Here is a 19,117-nt window from a genome sequence, read left to right as displayed (position 1 = left end):
TATAAATAACTTTTATTTATATGAGATTTTGTACTTTCTATTTTTTAAAACATGTGCATCTATTACCTAAAAATATTAGAACACTATAACATATAAAGCAAATATTAAAAATTACTTCAAGATCTTTTTTTCAGGGAAAAACCTTTTGGGAAACCATTCTTAAAGTATTTAAATGATGCAGCCCTAGCCAGATAATTCAGTTGGTTAGAGCATCTGAATATGCCAAGGCTGCCGGTTTGATTCCTGGTCAGGGCACATACAAGAATCAACCAATGAATGCATAAATAAGTGGAACAACAAATGGATGTTTCTTTCTCTCTAAAAAAAAAAATTATGTTGGCCCCACTGAAGATGTGGTATGCCAATTTTAAAGAAATTTAATGGAGGGTCAAAACGTTTTTTTCTGAAACTGTCAAAAAACATAGTTCCTTTTATAGCCAGATGAAATTAATAATAAAAACATTATCATTTATAACACAAGTTCACAAATTTTAATCCATCCTACATATTACTGCCAGATTAATCTTTCTAAAACATTGTTTTAATTCGCTATCCTGTTCAAAGCCCCCTCAATAACTCTCCAATGTTTAGACGAAAGAATCTTCCAGACTGTTTAATTTACCAAGCTACATTTCCAGTATTACTTTTTAGTACTTTCCTACATAGTGTCAAACATTAGTCAGCCATGTCATTTCACAAAAAAGGTCTTGCCTTTTCTTACATTTGGGAATTTCCGTAAGTTGTTTGTTGCTACTTTACCTTTTTCACCAATTGTCATTTTACCCTTATTCCAAGTCTCATCTCTAAAAATGTTTCTTCCACGAAACCCTCCTTGATTATCCAGACAGTGTTCCATCCTTTCTCTGAACATCTACAGCTCACTGGGTCTGACCACTACCTTACTGAACTATAACTGCTTTTGTGTTTGGGTTTATCTTCCCTACTTCATAGGTTTTATGCTCACAGAAGGCAAAGACTATGATGTTTACCACAGCACTACACCTTGCATTACATAACTAAAAAAACCTTTAATATGCAAATATGGTTGGGAGAAGTTAAAAAAACAAGAAAACTAACATCTTTACTCAGAGTATAAAAACTGATAATATAGCTTTTCTTATTTTGATAAAAGGACAAAGGACAAAGGCAGACTAAAAGGGGAGAAAAAGGAAAGACTGGACATGGCAACTTGCATTTGTACAATTTTTCTAAAATTTATTCTACTGATCTATAGGAATGGGCAAATAAACCTGAACAGTATATTCTAGTATGTTGTGTGTTATTAAATGAGCACAATGTTGGAATAGTTGTTAAAAAAGAGAAAACTCTGAATCCTGACGTTGTAAAGGGAAAAAATCCTTATATATCAAATTTTCTCTTTGAAGTTATGACCTTTCAGATTTCTGCTTTTGCTTTAGTTGTCAAGAAGCTCTCATGTAAATTTAGGACTTAACTACGTCAACCACTGTAACACAGGTTTGAGGTATCATCTTTCTGTTTTTTATATTACGTGTTTTTATAACCCATTTTATAAGGAAACAGGATGTCAATAATAATAAATATATTTAACTTCTATTTTGCAGATTATTTTTCAGATTTTCAACTTGGTTAATGGCATCACATTCCTATTTTGCAGATTTTTATCAGCATTTTTCAATTTGGTTAATGGCATCACATTCCAAATAAACCCAGGCTATATTAGACCAAATATATATACACTAGAGACCCGGTGCACAAAAATTTGTGCACTCGGGGGGGTCCCTCAGCCTGGCCCGTGCCCTCTCGCAGTCTGGGACCCCTCGGAGGATGTCCACCTGCTGGCTTAGGTCCACTCCCTGGGGGATCGGGCCCAAACTGGCAGTCAGACATCCCTCTGGCAGCCCAGCAGCCCTCAGGGGATGTCCACTTACCAGCAGGGAGCAGACTTAAGCTGCAGTCGGACATCCTTAGTGCTACTGAGGAGGTGGGAGAGGCTCCTGCCACCACCACTGTGCTGGCAGCCATCAGCCTGGCTTGTGGCTGAGCAGAGCTCCCCCTGTGGAAGTGCACTGACCACCAGGGGACAGCTCCTGCATTGAGCATCTGCCCCCGGTGGTCAGTGTGTGTCATAGTGACCAGGCATTCCCAGTCGTTCTGCTGTTAGGGTCAATTTGCATATTACTTTTATTATATAGGATAGAGGCCTGGTGCATGGGTGGGGGCTGGCTGGTTTTCCCTGAAGGGTGTCCCAGATCAGGGTGGGGGTCCCACTGGGGTGCCTGGCCAGCCTGGGTGAGGGGCTGATGGCTGTTTGCAGGCTGGTCCCCCCCTCTTCACGGTGGGGGTCCCCACTGGGGTGCCTGGCCAGCCTGGGTGAGGGGCTGATGGCTGTTTGCAGGCTGGTCCCCCCCTCTTCACGGTGGGGGTCCCCACTGGGGTGCCTGGCCAGCCTGGGTGAGGGGCTGATGGCTGTTTGCAGGCTGGTCCCCCCCTCTTCACGGTGGGGGTCCCCACTGGGGTGCCTGGCCAGCCTGGGTGAGGGGCTGATGGCTGTTTGCAGGCTGGTCCCCCCCTCTTCACGGTGGGGGTCCCCACTGGGGTGCCTGGCCAGTCTGGGTGAGGGGCTGAGGGCCATTTTCAGGCTGGCCAAGCCCCCCGGCGACGGAAGCTCCCAGCCTCTCCTTTTTTTCTTTCTTTTTTTTAATTCTGGGATTTATTTACCTTCTATAATTGAAACTTTGTAGCCTTGAGTGGAGCTCAGAGCCGGCCAGGGCGGGCGGGAAGCTTGGCTTCCTCCATCGCCAGGGGCAACCCAAGCCTCCTGCTTGCTCAAGCTCCGTGGCCACTGCCGGCTGAAAGCAGGTACCTGGGGTTATTTATCTTCTATAATTGAAACTTTGTTGCTTGAGTGGAGCTCAGAACTGGCCACGGCAGGCGGGAAGCTTGGTTTCCTCCATCACTGGGGCAACCAAGCCTCCTGCTTGCTCCAGCTCCGTGGCTGCCGGCCGCCATCTTGGTTGGGTTAATTTGCATATAGTCGCTCTGATTGGCTGGTGGGCATGGCTTAATGCATAGCGAAGGTACGGTCAATTTGCATGTTTGTCTTTTAATAGTGTAGATTGGGAAACCAGGGCAAGAAGTACTGCAACATTTTAAATTGCTTCAAAAGAATACTCAATAGCTTCATTCATTCATTCATTCATTCATTCATTTATCTGTCAAGCAAATTATTTATTGGAGATATAATCGAAGCATGACCTTGTTCTGGTCACTAGAAATAAACTGGTTTATAAAACAAAGTATCTGCCCTCACAGAGCTGAATATTCAAATGAAGGCAACAGACAAACAAACATTTATTCAACAGAAAGAGGTAGCACCAAATGATAGGAAGAAAAAAGACCAGAGGAGAAAATGAGAGAATGACATGGTCAGGAAAAGCCTAAGCTATCCCAATGGAAAAGTTGCACAGTTGTACATGAGTGTCAGAGTTCAGGCAATAGATTCAGGATACATATATATTTGGGAACCATTAACATATAAATGGTTCTTTAAGCCACTACCATGGATGAAATTACCTAAAAGGGAACTACATATAGAAAATAGGTCCAAGGGACAAATCTGTGTTACTCTGATGAAATAAATGACATCTGCAAAACCAAGTAAATATGTGACCATATGAAGTGATTTGAATGCTGACTGACAGTTTCCAAAAGAACACTAAAGGAAAATCAAACAGTGAGAGCAGTAGCATGATATTCTGACATACTAGATATATAACATAATAGTTAAATATACTACATCTCAGATTATAAAATGTTTGTCAATTTTACTTCCAAGGCAATTTAAACCTTATCCCTAAATCTTATAAAATGAAAATTTATCAAATTTACATAAGAAAATTCAACTAACTCTCTTTCAAGTGGAAGAAACAATCTCTGTATAACTGAGGTCCTGCCAAGATCTTTAGAGAAATGGTAGTTATAAAGACATGACCTTTCTACAGATTCCTTTATTTCTAACTTGACATGTTCATCCAATAATAATCTTCTTTTCTATATCTAGAATTCAATACCAATTCAGGATTTGGTTGAAGCTATTTCCCACTAGGGTACAACTTTACATAAAAATCAACTTAACCAGAGAAAGTGTAACAAGTAGGAAAGCACTACACAATTTTTATTTAAAACTAGAGGCCCGGTGCATGAAATTCGTGCACTCAGGGGGTGGGGAGGGTATCCTTCAGCCTGACCTGCGCCCTCTCGCAGTCCGGGAGACCTCGGGGAGCAGGCCTAAGCCATCAGTCAGACATCCTTACACTGCCATGGAGGTGGGAGAGGTTCCCGCCTCCGCCGCTGCACTCACCAGCTGTGAGCCCTCAGGGCTTCTGGCTGAGTGGCGCTCCCCCTGCGGAAGTGAACTGACCACCAGGGGGAAGCTCCTGTGTTGAGCAACTGCCCCCTGGTGGTCAGTGTGTGTCATAGCAACTGGTTGTTCCACTGTCTGGTCGATTTGTATATTAGCCTTTTATGATATAGGATGTTCATGTTAGAAGTACATGCTCCACTCCCCATAAACATATCCATTTTGAATTGTATTTTCTTTTCTTTTTTTGTTAATCCTCACCTGAGGATATTTTTCCATTTATTTTTTAGAGAGAGTGGAAGGGATGGGAAGAGAGAGAAAAAAAACATCTATTGCAGAGACACATTGATTGGTTGAGTCCTGAACACTCCCTGACCAGGGCCGAGGATGTAGCCTGCAACCAAGGTATGTGCCCTTGACTGAAATCGAACCCGGGACCCTTCAGTACTCAAGCTGACGCTCTATCCACTGAGCCAAATCAGCTAGAGCTGTATTTCCTTGAAATATTGTCAAAATCTACAAAGATGATTATAATAATTATGTTTCATATATAATTTGGTTTATACATATAAAATACTTGTTTTGAATGCTTCCTGGGTGTCAAGAGAACAACATTTTAACAATGGTAAACATACCATGAATCACCTGAAATATAATAGTGTGGCTTAACTCAGTTTATTTTTACCATATGCAACATCAAAAACATTTGCTGCTTTCTTATGGAAATTATTTTCTCAACAATAGATGTTACCTTGGAGTAGACATATTTAGCAACTTGCAAATGACACGGGGAAACAAGAATAGGAAGCAATTCATACCTGTTTTATGGCAGTTACTGTTATCACAAAGAATAATGGAAGTCCACTGGTAATTGGACTGGTAGGTGTATCAATCATAAGCTGGATTTTAAAAAAAAGAATGCAGAATATTATATTTTTATATTGTACATATCATGCTATTAACATCTTAAATCTCAAACATACTAGGAATTCTGAGAACACTACACAAAATGAGTATCATAGTCCAGAGTAAAAATAATAGGAGGGACATATTATACAGTGAGGATAATTTAGTTCAGTTTTACAAGTTCACTTTATTGGCTCTTATATGGGTTAGAATATCTAAATCTACTGGATACCCACAAATATTGTTAGAGTAGACTCAGTCATTTATCTGCCTTCTTAACAGAGAGTACTTCAGTTCTTCCTCAATATTTGCCAAGGAGTGGAGCTACAGCTGCTCTGAATCTCATTTCACACTTCTTCGCCCATCCTGATAAATGCTGAAAAGTCTGTCAGTAATTTTTATGCTGGGATTCAGAATAAACTCACTACTTAGGGAGACAGAGCAAGGAATGGGACTAGAGAAAGAGTTTTTCTTCCATAAGTGATTTTGTTAAATCTAGCAGAGCCAGAAAGGGTACAGCTTGGAAAATGATGCTGCAATTATTATGTACATCATACAACTGAGGTTTTAAAAGCTGCTGGAGAAGTAAAGAAATTTCTGCACTAATTATGTTTTGCTAGTTAGAATATGACTCTAAATAATTTACTATTAATGTTCCTTTACACCATAGAGGACAATTAAATTTGTTCTATTCCACAGAGAAGCTGAATTCCTGATTTTAGCTGGTAATTTCACAAACGCATGTTATGTGACACGGTTAGTATAAATTTCTCACTTTCCCGAGAAAACCAAGCCGATGTTCTATTGATAAAAAAAAAAAAAAAATCAGAAGTTTCTTCTCTGTTCACGAAGAAAAGCAATTTTTAGAAAATAGTAAATGTTTCCTCAAGCTTTAAAGTAATAACTTGGCAAGTGTTTTTTTTCTTTTGAAATTCTAGGTTCTACTGAGAGAAAAGTTCAGAGTTCATACGAAAATTCAATGCCACATTGAAAGAGACTGCTAAAGTATTATCAGAAAAAAATAATCTTTTTAAAAGAAAATAGTAATAACTATTTTTAAATATTGATTCATATTCAAGTTTCATAAGCTATTCTCTTGATATTTTGATATTAAGAAAAAAAAGCAATGTGAAATTAAGAACCTGTTAAATAGTCTATAATTAATACTGGTTCAAGTTAAAAAAAACGGTCTCCTAAACAAAAATCTATTTTCATGAGGATTTTTAAAAATGAAAAAAAAATTATTTTAAATAAAAGTAAAATTGACATTAAGAAAAAAAAAGAAAAATTCACTTTGTACCAAGATGGTTCTATAGGCAAAAATGTGCCAAAAACATGTGCTGCATATTAAAACCCAAAATATTTATGTTCTGAACAAGCATCTGAAAGATGATGTTATTTTCTTGGCTTTGGTTATCAGCACCACAGCATATCAATAATGAAACAAATAAAATTAATCTTAAAATTCACTGGCTAGTTTTTAGAAATCTAGATGTGGTTAAATAATTGTATTCATTGAATACGATGGGTAAGCTCTGCAGAAAAAAAATATGACCCCAAAAGCAAATGATTTAGAATGCTATGTAACTTTTCCCTGACAACATATTTTTAGAAATTTTATCTATAAATTTAACGATCTATTGAATGATAAAGCTTACCTGAACCAAAAATATAATAAGAAAATAAAAATTTGCCACTCTTCTGAATTGTTCAAATAAATTCTTTGGAACAAAATTCCACACAGTGTACTAAAAAAAAAAGAGAAAGAGAAGAGAACAACAAATTAATGTTTAAAAATAATATACACTCTATGGACAGAATAATAAAAGTGAAATCCAATTTACTAAGCTCTTAGCCAAATTCATGTAACTCTTTTTTTAATGATTGAAATTTGTTGGATTTCTTTCTTTCTAAAGTTTACAAAAAATAAAATAAAATGAAACGCTTCACAATTTGTATGCTATACTAATCTCTATATTGTTCCAATTTTAGTATATATGCTGCTGAAGTGAGCACTTGTGTAATTCTTATTTTATTGTTGACTCTATTATAGATGTCCCCCATTTCCCTACCCCATTTGCTCCTTTCACCCTGCCCCAAGCTATAGAAACTATCTGATTTTTAGAGTCTCAAAATTTCATTCTACTCTTTTTCCTTTTACTATTTATTGGCAATTTTAGTATAATTTTTAAAAATAAGGTAAACTGTAACCTAGCAATTTTTCTACTAAATTCTTGATATTTTAGAAGCTGGAGAAGACAGATATAAAACAACATTTAAAAAAAAATTGTTTAGCCCTGGTCAGTGTGGCTCAATGGTACTACTGTCAGCCCATGCACCAAAGGGTCTCAGGTTCAATTCCAATCAAGGGAACGTACCTGGGTACAGGAGGCAACCAAGTAATGTGCTTCTTTCACATCAATATTTCTCTCCTTTTCTTCCCCTCAGCTCTCCCTTCCACTCACTCAAAAAATAAATGAAAAAAATATCCTGTTGAGGATTAACAAAAAAATAAAAATAAAAAATACTTTAGATAAGTGATCATTAGAATACTCACCAAGAAAATCTCATAAAGGATATGAAAATCTTTCACAATTTAAAGTAAAACAGTGAAGCATAATGGTTAAGAACATAGATGGTAGGGGGTTTAAATTGTTCTGGCCTACATCCTAATTCAAGGTCACTAAATGACCTTGTTAACCTCTATAAAAAGAGGACAATAATAATCATATTGTATTTTATAATCATGTTATAAAAAGACTGAATGAGCTAATATATTTACAAAGCAATTAGGAAATAACCTGGCTCATATTAATTGCTATGTGTCTGATATATTATTAATCAACTCATAAGCCTGTAATCTATACTAATTATAGAGGAATATGCAAATTGTCTGGGACGCCATCGCAGTAACAGTAACGACCAGCAGGTTGCATGGGGCGACAAGTCTGGCATGGGGGTTAGTGAGGGACGACCAAACGACTGAACAGCAGGCTGTGTGGGCGACCAGGCCAGCAGGGGGGTTAGTGAGGGACGACCAAACGACTGAACAGCAGGCTGTGTGGGTGACCAGGCCAGCAGGGGGGTTAGTGAGGGACAACCAAACGACTGAACAGCAGGCTGCGTGGAGTGACCAGGCTGGCAAGGAGGGCAGTTGGGGGCGACCAGGCCGGCAAGGGGTGGGGGGGCAATTAGGGGTGACCGGGTCGGCAGGGGTGGCAGTAAGAGGCGACCAGGCTGGTAGAGGGGGGGCAGATGGGGGTGACCAGGCCGGCCGGGGAGGGGGGCGGCAGTTGGGGGTGACCAGGCAGGCAGGCAGGTGAGCAGTTAGGAGCCAGCGATCTCGGATTGTGAGAGGGATGTAGGACTTCCGGTTTATCGGGCATAACTGGCAGTCAGACATCCCCCAAAGGGTCCCGGATTGGAGAGGGTGCAGGCTGGGCTGAAGGGACCTCCCCCCCATGTACAAATTTCGTGCACTGGGCCTCTAGTACTATATAATAGGGGCAGGGTACAAATACAGTACAAATTTCACTTGTGTCACTCATTACAACACAACTTCATATATGAGACAGGAAAACACTTTATAAGCACTGTTACGTTACCCTATGTACATTCTCCCAGTAGAATGTAAGATCCCTGAGGATAGGAATATTGTTTTATTTATTGCTCTATCTGGCAATTATACTATTACTTGGCACATAGTTGGAGATCAAAACTTTAATAAAATAGATGAATCCTATATAATAAAAGGGTAATATGCAAATTGACCCTAATGGTGGAATGACCAGAACTACTGCTCAACCAGTCACTACCAGGTACACTGACCACCTCTTGGTCCTTTCCCCGGCCGGCAGGCTCCAATTGCCCGATGGCGAACAGAGAGCCGGGGGTGTGTGGCGGCAGGGGGCAGGGGGCAGGGGGCAGGGCTTGCTGCGGGCAGCTGGGGAAGATGGCCGCAGGGGGGCAGGGCTTGCTGCGGGCAGCTTGGGAAGATGGCCCTGATCGCAAGCCAGGCCTAGGGACCGTACCCATGCACAAATTTCGTGCGCCAGGCCTCTAGTAAATAAATAAACATGGTTGAAATGTTTGGGGTTTTTTTCCAGATAACTATCCTGATGTCAAGCAATGAAGCCTTAATTGACAATTCAAGATATTTAAAGAGACATTTTACCTAATTTTATCTGGTGCAATGTAAGACGGTTCTAATTTCTAAAATTGTGTATGTCAAAAATTTACTTTTTAATCAGTTGGTTTGAGACCTGAAACTTCCTTTCCCATATGAGCAATTTATTTTTTAATCCCCAACCAAGGATATGTTTTTATTGATTTTTTAGAGAGAAAGGAAGGGGGGAGGGGAGGGAGAGAGACAGAGAGAAAGAAAGAAAGAAACAGTGATGTGAGAAAAACATCCATTGGTTGCTTCCTGTACACGCCCCGACTAGGGATCAAACCCATAACTTAGGTATATGTTCTGACCAGTTAGATTCCCAAAAGAGCCCACAAAAGCAAATATTTATACAATAACTAACAATCTTTTTTCTTAGGTGAAATTATATTTTTCAGTTCTAATCTAGGATACCTGACACATATTTTCCTGTAGTAGAACCAGTGGCTCCAGATTCTGGGATTGGGATTTATGTCAGGGGTCTATAAAGAAGAGAGGTAGATACTTCCCAGCACCAAAACAAATTGCTGTTCGATAACTATACATGAGATGGTAATAACTCTGTTTCAAATAATCTCTAGCTGATCTTAACCGGAGTAAAAATACAGTTGTCCCTACAGGGGTCAGAGTATTCCATGTAACTTCCTCAGTCATCAAATCAAATATATAAACTTTATAAGAATTACGTCGGCAATGTCCTAAGTTTACATCAAGCTATTTAAATTAAAACAGTGATAATATATTTTGTCTTTCAGAATGCTGAAAAGAACAACTACATAAATTGGCAATCATCTAACTCTACAACTCAAAGAATTAGAAAGAGAGCAACAAGAAAACCCCAGAGTGAGCAGAAGGAAGGAGATAATAAAGATTAGAGCAGAAATAAATGACATAGAGACCAAAAAAACAATACAGAAAATCAATGAAACCAAGAGCTGGTTCTTTGAAAGGATAAACAAGATTGACAAACCTCTAGCCAGGCTCACCAAAAAGCAAAGAGAGAGGACCCAAATAAACAAAATCAGAAACGATAGAGGCGAAATAACAACAGACCCCACAGAAATACAAATGATTGTTAAAAAATACTATGGACAGCTCTACTCCAACAAACTAGACAACCTGGAGGAAATGGACAAATTCCTAGAAAAATACAACATTCCAAAACTCAATCAGGAAGAATCTAAAAATCTCAATAGGCCAATAACTATGGAAGAAATTGAAGCAGTCATCAAAAAGCTTCCAGCAAACAAAAGCCCAGGACCAGACGGCTTCACAGGGGAGTTTTACCAAACATTCAAGGAAGAACTAAAACCTATCCTCCTCAGACTACTACAAAAAATCCAAGAGGAAGGAACACTTCCAAGCTCATTCTATGAAGCCAGCATCACCCTAATACCAAAACCAGGTAAAGACAACACAATGAAAGAGAATTACAGGCCAATATCCCTCATGAACATAGATGCCAAAATCCTCAACAAAATCTTAGCAAATCGGATCCAGCAGTACATCAGAAAGATCATACACCATGACCAAGTAGGATTTATCCCAGGGATGCAAGGATGGTACAATATCCGCAAATCAATAAACGTGATACATCACATAAACAAATTGAAGGAAAAAAACCACATAGTCATATCAATTGATGCAGAAAAAGCATTTGACAAAATCCAACACCCATTTTTGATAAAAACTCTCAGCAAGGTGGGAATAGAAGGATCATACCTCAACATAATAAAAGCCATATATGACAAACCCACAGCCAACATCATACTCAATGGACAAAAACTAACACCATTTCCCCTAAAAACAGGAACAAGACAGGGATGCCCACTCTCACCACTCCTGTTCAACATAGTACTGGAAGTATTAGCCATTGCAATTAGGCAAGAAGAAGAAATAAAAGGCATCCAAATTGGAAAAGAGGAAGTAAAACTGTCCTTATTTGCAGATGACATGATATTATACATACAAAACCCTAGAGACTCCATCAAAAAGCTACTAGACTTAATACATGAATTTGGCAATGTAGCAGGATACAAAATTAACCCCAAGAAATCTGAGGCATTTCTATACACCAATAGTGAACTTTCAGAAAGAGAGATTATAAAAACAATCCCATTTACCATCGCACCAAAAAAATTAAGATACCTAGGAATAAACTTAACTAAAGAGGTAAAAGACCTCTACTCAGAAAACTACAGGACGTTGAAAAAAGAGATAGAGGAAGACATAAACAGATGGAAGAACATACCGTGTTCATGGATTGGTAGAATCAACATCATTAAAATGTCCATACTGCCCAAAGCAATCTATAAATTCAACGCACTTCCCATTAAAATACCAACGGCATATTTCACAGACCTAGAACGAACTCTCCAAAAATTCATCTGGAACAAAAAACGACCCCGAATAGCTGCAGCGATCCTGAGAAAGAACAAAGTAGGTGGGATCTCAATGCCAGATATCAAGCTGTATTACAAAGCCACTGTTCTCAAAACTGCCTGGTACTGGCACAAGAACAGACATATAGATCAGTGGAATAGAATAGAGAGTAAAAATACTAGAGGAATCCAAAGGCAACAAAATCTCAGACATATGCCGAAGCAATTTCTTCACTGATACAGCTCCTAGGGCAGTTGAAACTAAAGAGAAAATGAACAAATGGGACTACATCAAAATAAAAAGCTTCTGCACAGCAAAAGAAACCATCAACAAAACAACAAGAAAACCCACTGCGTGGGAAAACATATTTGCCAATGTCATATCTGATAAGGGCCTAATCTCCAAAATTTATAGGGAACTCATACAACTTAACAAAAGGAAGATAAACAATCCAATCAAAAAATGGGCAAAGGACCTAAATAGACACCTTTCAAAAGAGGACATTCAGAAAGCCAAGAGACATATGAAAACATGCTCAAAGTCACTAATCATCCGAGAGATGCAAATCAAAACAACAATGAGGTACCATCTCACACCTGTCAGACTGGCTATCATCAACAAATCAACAAACGACAAGTGCTGGAGAGGATGTGGAGAAAAAGGAACACTTGTGCACTGCTGGTGGGAATGCAGACTGGTGCAGCCACTATGGAAGACAGTATGGAGTTTCCTCAAAAAACTGGAAATGGAACTCCCATTTGACCCTGTGATCCCACTTCTAGGAATATATCCCAAGAAACCAGAAACACCAATCAGAAAGGATATATGCACCCCTATGTTCATAGCAGCACAATTCACCATAGCTAAGATTTGGAAACAGCCTAAGTGCCCATCAGTAGATGAATGGATTAGAAAACTGTGGTACATCTACACGATGGAATACTATGCTGCTGTAAAAAAGAAGGAACTCTTACCATTTGCAATGGCATGGATGGAACTGGAGAGCATTATGCTAAGTGAAATAAGCCAGTCAATGAAGGAAAAATACCACATGATCTCACACATTCATGGATAATAGAGACCATTATAAACTTTTGAACAATAATAGATACAGAGGCAGAGCTGCCTCAAACAGATTGTCAAACTGCAGCAGGAAGGCCGGGGAGGGTTGGGGGGCAGGAGGGAAGGGGGTAAGAGATCAACCGAAGGACTTGTATGCATGCATATAAGCATAACCAATGGACATAAGACACTGGGGGGTAGGGGAGGCCAGGGGATTGTCAAGGGCGGGGAAAAAAAGGACACATATGTAATACCCTTTGTAATACTTTAAGCAATAAAAAAATTAAAAAAAATAAATAAATTGGCAGAAAGGTAATTGGTTTTGGGACATTTCCTTTGGCTAGCTCAATAATGCAATGGAAAAAGTTAGAATAAATAAGAATTTCTTATGAAAATTAGCTTACAGATGTTAGGGATTGCTGTTTCCAGGTTTTCTAAAATACAAATATATTAATAAATTAAATGAGTTTAAATTCTGTGCTTGTCCTGTCTTATGTAGAAGAGGGACACTGGTAAAATAATATTAAACAATATGAAAATATTCTGAGAAAACTAATGATTTATCATGCTTTAAAAATTGCAAATTTTTATGTAATAATGGGCAAGAAATATGAATTAGAAATATAACTTCTCTGCAGTTATGTATATGACTGTATAGTTGACTTTTCTCCTTTGTAAGGTCTGACATTAGTAAGAGAACAAAAGAAAGATATAATATTAAATCTTTTGCAAAGAAGTTTAAATTTAAAATAAGGTAGTCAGTATGGTAAATTAAATTAAACCAAAACATATCATGCATCTACAACATGCAAGACACTTGCACTGTAAGAGGAACAATGATAAATTCAATATTAAATAAAGGGGATTAAGAACAAAATATCAATAGATGCATTCAAAGATAAAAAATGAAGAAATATACAAAGAATTGAAAGGAAAAAGCAGTTAGAAAGGAAAATTTAATAACACAGGTCATATTTGACATGGGCTATAAGATAGGAAATTCACAGGCTGAAATAGAGGGCAAATAGAGGAAGAACATTTTGGGAAGGAAGGACAGTATGAATAAAGGCAAAGAGGAGGAAAGTTCATTATGGCTTTGTGGAATAAAAGATAATGCACTCTGGAAGAGTTTAAGGGAACAACAGTACACTAAAAAGGTAGTAAAAAAGGAGTAATAAAAGCCAGCCTCATTTGTGGTCAGAAAAAAAAAAAATTGGCCAGAGGGAAGCCAGGGTCCCAGGTGCCAGAGGGAAGCTGGTGTTTGCAGCCCAGGGAAAGAAGGCCTACTCTTGCAAAAATTTCGTGCATCGGGTCTCTAGTATACATATACAGGCAGTCCTCGGGTTACATCAGACTCGACATACGTCCTTTCATGGTTATGTTGCCATCTCCCATTTATTTATTAAAAAAAAAAAGTTCCATCATTATGACATATGTACGTATGTGCTTTATGTTTTTTATTATTTATTTACCACAAGTAAAGGTCAGGAATTGTTATCTTTCTTTTAAATTTTTTTCACTGTTTCACTTCATTACTGCTGTGTATGTGCTCCAGGTGAGTGACGTAGGTGCTTATGTAGGTGGATTCCGACTTACAGAGAAAATTGCATTACATTGCGCCGTAGGAACAGATCTCTGACGTAACCCGAGGACCTACTGTGTGTATGTGTGTGTGTGTGTGTGTGTGTGTGTGTGCGCATATATATACATATATGTATATGTATGCATTCTTGAAATTGTGGTAAAAAACATTAATTCTACATTTCTACAAAAACATGCAATCTACAAACTGCAAAAACATAAAGTCTATATTTTAAAAATCATGGTTATCAACATGAAATCATAGCGAAGGCACAGTGGTAGAGAAGTTCAATATGACTATAAAATAGCAGGTAATCTGGTTTGGAAGTAGTTTAAGAAAACAGTAGTGGAATAAGGAAGTAATAAGGGAGTAATGAGAGAGTTTTCATATGTGCTACAAAAAAGGGGCAATACTTATATCAATATCTACTTTTTTGAAACCGTGGTCAAAACATTCAATCTAATACTACATATGAAAACAGTCATAAATAGATACTTAATTCCAAGTTTTCCAGGACACATAGCTTTCAGTACTGTTGCAGGAGTTCAGTGGTCCTATGAACTCCTAGCAGATAAAAATTACAAAAACTAGATTTAAAAAAATTATTGAAAATTCTGGGAAATATCCAAAATATAAATAGAAACTGAAAAGAGTTCAATTTTTTTTTTTAATTGAAAATGGAAGGAGAATGAATTGTCAGCTATGGCTTCTTAGTCTGAGACACTACCCAAACTCACAGTATGGCAGCCAAACAAGAGAAAACTACACCATTATCAATAAAATATGACAGAGATTAGAGTTCAGGGCTGGGGAAGTAGCTGAAAACATAAGGGGAAAATACTGGTAGTGAAAGAACCACAGAAAAAAAATGACCCAAATTCAGAAAATAGTTAAACCATGCACTAAAAAGGAATCAACTAGTGGTACTGCAACAACAAAGACGAGTCTCAGGAGTATTAAGTGAAAAGAAGTCGGACACAATAGACTCATACTGTATGACTGTATTTATATGAAATTCCAGAAAAGACAAAACTATAGCTACAGAAAGTACATCAGTGGTTGCTAGTGCTAGAAATGAGAAGGAGAAATGGCTGCTAATTTTTGGAGTGGTGAATATATTCTACATCTTGAATGGTGGTGGTGGTGGTGGTCACATGATCTTATCCATTTGTAAAAACTCATCAAACTGTACACTTAAATTGGTGAATTTATTGTACATAAATTATATCCAAAGTTTTTTAAAAAAAACCTTAAAATTTTCAAGACTTTTACTTCTTGAATAATTTACTAAGAACTGTGTCATTAATTTAGAGTTCCTCTATTACTCCTGTATTTTCCCTTTCTGCTGTTTTAGAACTACTGATGAGATAGGTCACTAATGGTGTGTTGCATGTGCAAATAATGTGAATAGAGCAAAGGAACCTGATCTTTCCCAAGGATATTGTCCTAAGACATTATCCTTGGGAAAGATCAGGTCAGTTTAGAGAGAAAATTATTAGTCACTCTGGAGGAAAGGAAAGGAGTAACACAAAAATGCTTCTTAAGGTGGTCTATTAAGCAATACATATGATCTAAGAAGAACGTTAGCCTTAGTCTCTTTGATTCACATCCTCTATAAATGCACTGTCCAATAAGGTAACCACTAGATGCATGTGGCTATTGACATTTAATTTAAGATAAATAAAGTTCTTCAGCTGCATTAGCCACATTTCAAGGCATAAATAGCCCTATGTGGCTAATGGCTATCATATTAGTGTGGAAAACATTTCCACCATGAGAGAAGTTTATTGGACAGTATTACTCTATAATCTTCACTTTCAAAATAAACTAAGAGATTTTAAAAATGAAACAAGGAAGAATATGTAAGAATGAAGCAGTATTTGATACTATAAAATGTTTACAGAAGAGGGTAAAATTGGAAGAAATGAGGCTTTTTAAAGTTGCACAGAACTGAGGTCAAACTCCAATCTCATCACTTACTAGTGTGCAACCCTCAGTAAATTATTTCCCAGCAATTCAAATGATGAAACTGGTACAAAAATGAGTGTAACACTTTCTAAAGCTATCTCAGAGTTGTTGTAAAGGTTAAATGATATGAGAAGTACCTAATACAGTGCCTGGCACTAAGTATAAATATAAGTTTCTTAGTTTAATTGCAACTAAAAATAATTTTTAGTATGTTGGCTACATGCTATTAACAGTGGACAACTCCTTTTATTTTACAGTTCACAATTTTGGTTAAGATAAATCTACCAACCATTTCCTTGAATTTTTAAGGTAATAAATGTACGCTAGAATACACAAATCACTTTACAAAACAAAGTGATACATATATATAATTTTAATAATAGTGTTAATTCTTACCTTAGATGAAATGATCCGGTTATCTATAAATTTCTGAGGTGTGTAAAGGCCATTCAGAGGAAACTTGTTGGCTATATAAATAGTTCTTGTGTCACTTTGATGTGGTGGGTCAAAACCCTAAGAAAAAGCAAAGAAAAATAATGGTCAACAATATTAGTTGTTATGATTCTTTACATTTGGTTTTAACTAACTGCTCAGATTACACATATTACTGGCCTTGAATTACATACAGTATAGACTTTATTTATTAGCAGAGTTAAGCCACATATTTTTTTCATTCACAGGTAAACGGGAACATTTTATTCAGATATAAAATAACCAGGTAACAGCTCTGGTAATGAAAACAGTCCGTACTATCAGAAATGCTACCACAAGAAAAAAAATATCATAGAAGAGTAGCTAGGACCTAGTTAGCACCTACCACATGTGATGAAAAAGGTTTATATTTTATTTATTCTACACTCAGATCACCTTGGTTTCAAAGAACTTTGTTTCCAGAGGATTTACAATGCATTAGGTCTTGCTAGACTCATTCCATACAATCATCTCTTTGTGCTAATTGCATTATCAACTGACTCCCTGAAATATGGTTATGTTATAATTCTGGCCTCAAATTTAAACAACCATAGCTCAAGGTACATTTAATAATGATCTCTACTGGAAAAGTTTGCACTGATAAGAATACTAATACTTCATTCGTATAGTGTTGTACTCTTTCCCTGGTAAATCTCTGGATCTCCTTGACAAGCTAAAAGCAGTCACCAAATGCCAAAACCTTTTTATTTTCGTTCTAACAGACAATGATTTGGAATTTCTTAGATTTTTTTTTCTTTTTTCTTTTTTTTCATAGTGGTCAAGGGTTAGTTACTAGTACTACTAAATTAAAAGGTCAACAATTGTGAAGCACTGTGGGAGTGTAGAATGCACAACTTTGGTAGAAATAATATGGTCAAACTAAAATGATTAATACTGAAAAAATGCAAGTATTAATTGGTGGTAAAAATTAAGCAGGTTGGTTAAATTCCAGTTTGTTTACACTGGTATAAACACATGTATTTGGGTGAATTATAAAATATTAAACGTGAGTTAAAATATAGAGGATACAAAACCATATTCTAACTGTATTATTAGTGTTATATTTATTGAAAAATTTTAACTGAGCGAATGATTTACCTCTATTTTTACTATATAAAATGTTTAAATCAGAAAAAAAATTAAAAGGTCAATTAAATTTGATATTCATAAACTAGAATAATCTATTTTCAGATATTAAGGACTCTAATTTTATAATCTACTAAGTAATGTGGCTGCCATTCAATGCTTAGGATCCCTGTAAAAGTTCTACTAAGCACAGGCAAATAGTGGAAATTCCCATATTACCTAGAGTGATATTTTATTTAGTACATCAGAATATTAACAGTATGATGTATGCTTTTCAACTGCTGTTATTCTGATTTTTAAAAATTTATTTTGTGATCTTAGAAACAGATAGTACAGGACTGTGAATTAAATGCATTTGTATGCTCCATTAAAAAATAAACATACACGTGAAGTTAAATTTTATAGTGATGGCCTCATCTTGTGGATCTGAAGGTGCCATTTGGTGTTTGATTTCAAAATCAGTTTCTTCAAGGATATTTAGTTTTTCATTTTTTAACCTTATTTTTATTGTTGACACTATTACAGATGTCCCCACTACCTCTCCCTTGCTCACCTCCACCTAGCCCAACCTCCTTTCCCTCCGGCTATCACCACATTGTTGTCTGTGTCTATGTGTTATGTTTATATATCTTTTGGCTAATCCCTTTACCTTCTTTCATTCAGTCTCCCCTCCCTCTACTCCTTTGACAGCTGTTTGTTCCATGTATCCATGCCTCTGTTTCTACTTTGTACATTAGTTTATTCTGTTCATTAGTTTCCACATATAAATATCAGATGGTATTTGTCTTTCTCTGGCTTATTTCACTTAGCATAATAATCTCCAGATCCATCCATGCTGTCAAAAAAGATAAGATTGTTTTTTTTTAACGGCTGAGGAGTATTTCATTATGTAAATGTACTATAGCTTGTTTATCCACTCATCTACTAATGGACACTTGCGCTGCTTCCAAATCTTGGCTATTGTAAATAATGCTACCATGAACATAGGAGTGCATATATTCTTTCGAATTAGTGTTTTGAGATTCTAAGGATATTACCACAAGTGGGATTACTGGGTCAAAAGGCAGTTCCATTTTTAACTGTTTGAGGCCAACTCCATACTGCTTTCCAAAGTGGTGGCACCAGTGTGCAATCCCACCAACAGTGCACA

At 37.1% G+C, this 19,117-nt stretch overlaps 1 protein-coding gene across 3 annotated transcripts in view; it reads right to left on the bottom strand.

Moving 5' to 3' along the window:
• The window catches only part of ATP11B (ATPase, class VI, type 11B), a 94,209-nt gene extending 77,254 nt beyond the window's left edge, over positions 1–16,955 (bottom strand). For all 3 annotated transcript variants that reach the window (XM_014534209.1, XM_014534210.1, XM_014534211.1), the window contains exons 1-3: positions 16,807–16,955; positions 6,907–6,996; positions 5,161–5,241 (exon numbers count right to left, since the gene is read on the bottom strand). In XM_014534209.1, the coding sequence (XP_014389695.1) occupies positions 5,161–5,238 (78 nt within the window). In that variant the 5' untranslated portion in view covers positions 5,239–5,241; positions 6,907–6,996; positions 16,807–16,955. The remainder of the gene's footprint in view (positions 1–5,160; positions 5,242–6,906; positions 6,997–16,806) is intronic.
• Positions 16,956–19,117: the final 2,162 nt, after the last annotated feature.

Source organism: Myotis brandtii, unplaced genomic scaffold, assembly GCF_000412655.1.
Source record: "Myotis brandtii unplaced genomic scaffold, ASM41265v1 scaffold127, whole genome shotgun sequence".
NCBI lineage: Eukaryota > Metazoa > Chordata > Mammalia > Chiroptera > Vespertilionidae > Myotis > Myotis brandtii.
Note: the sequence above shows the minus strand (reverse complement) of the source record. Positions and strands in the feature narration are given on the sequence as shown.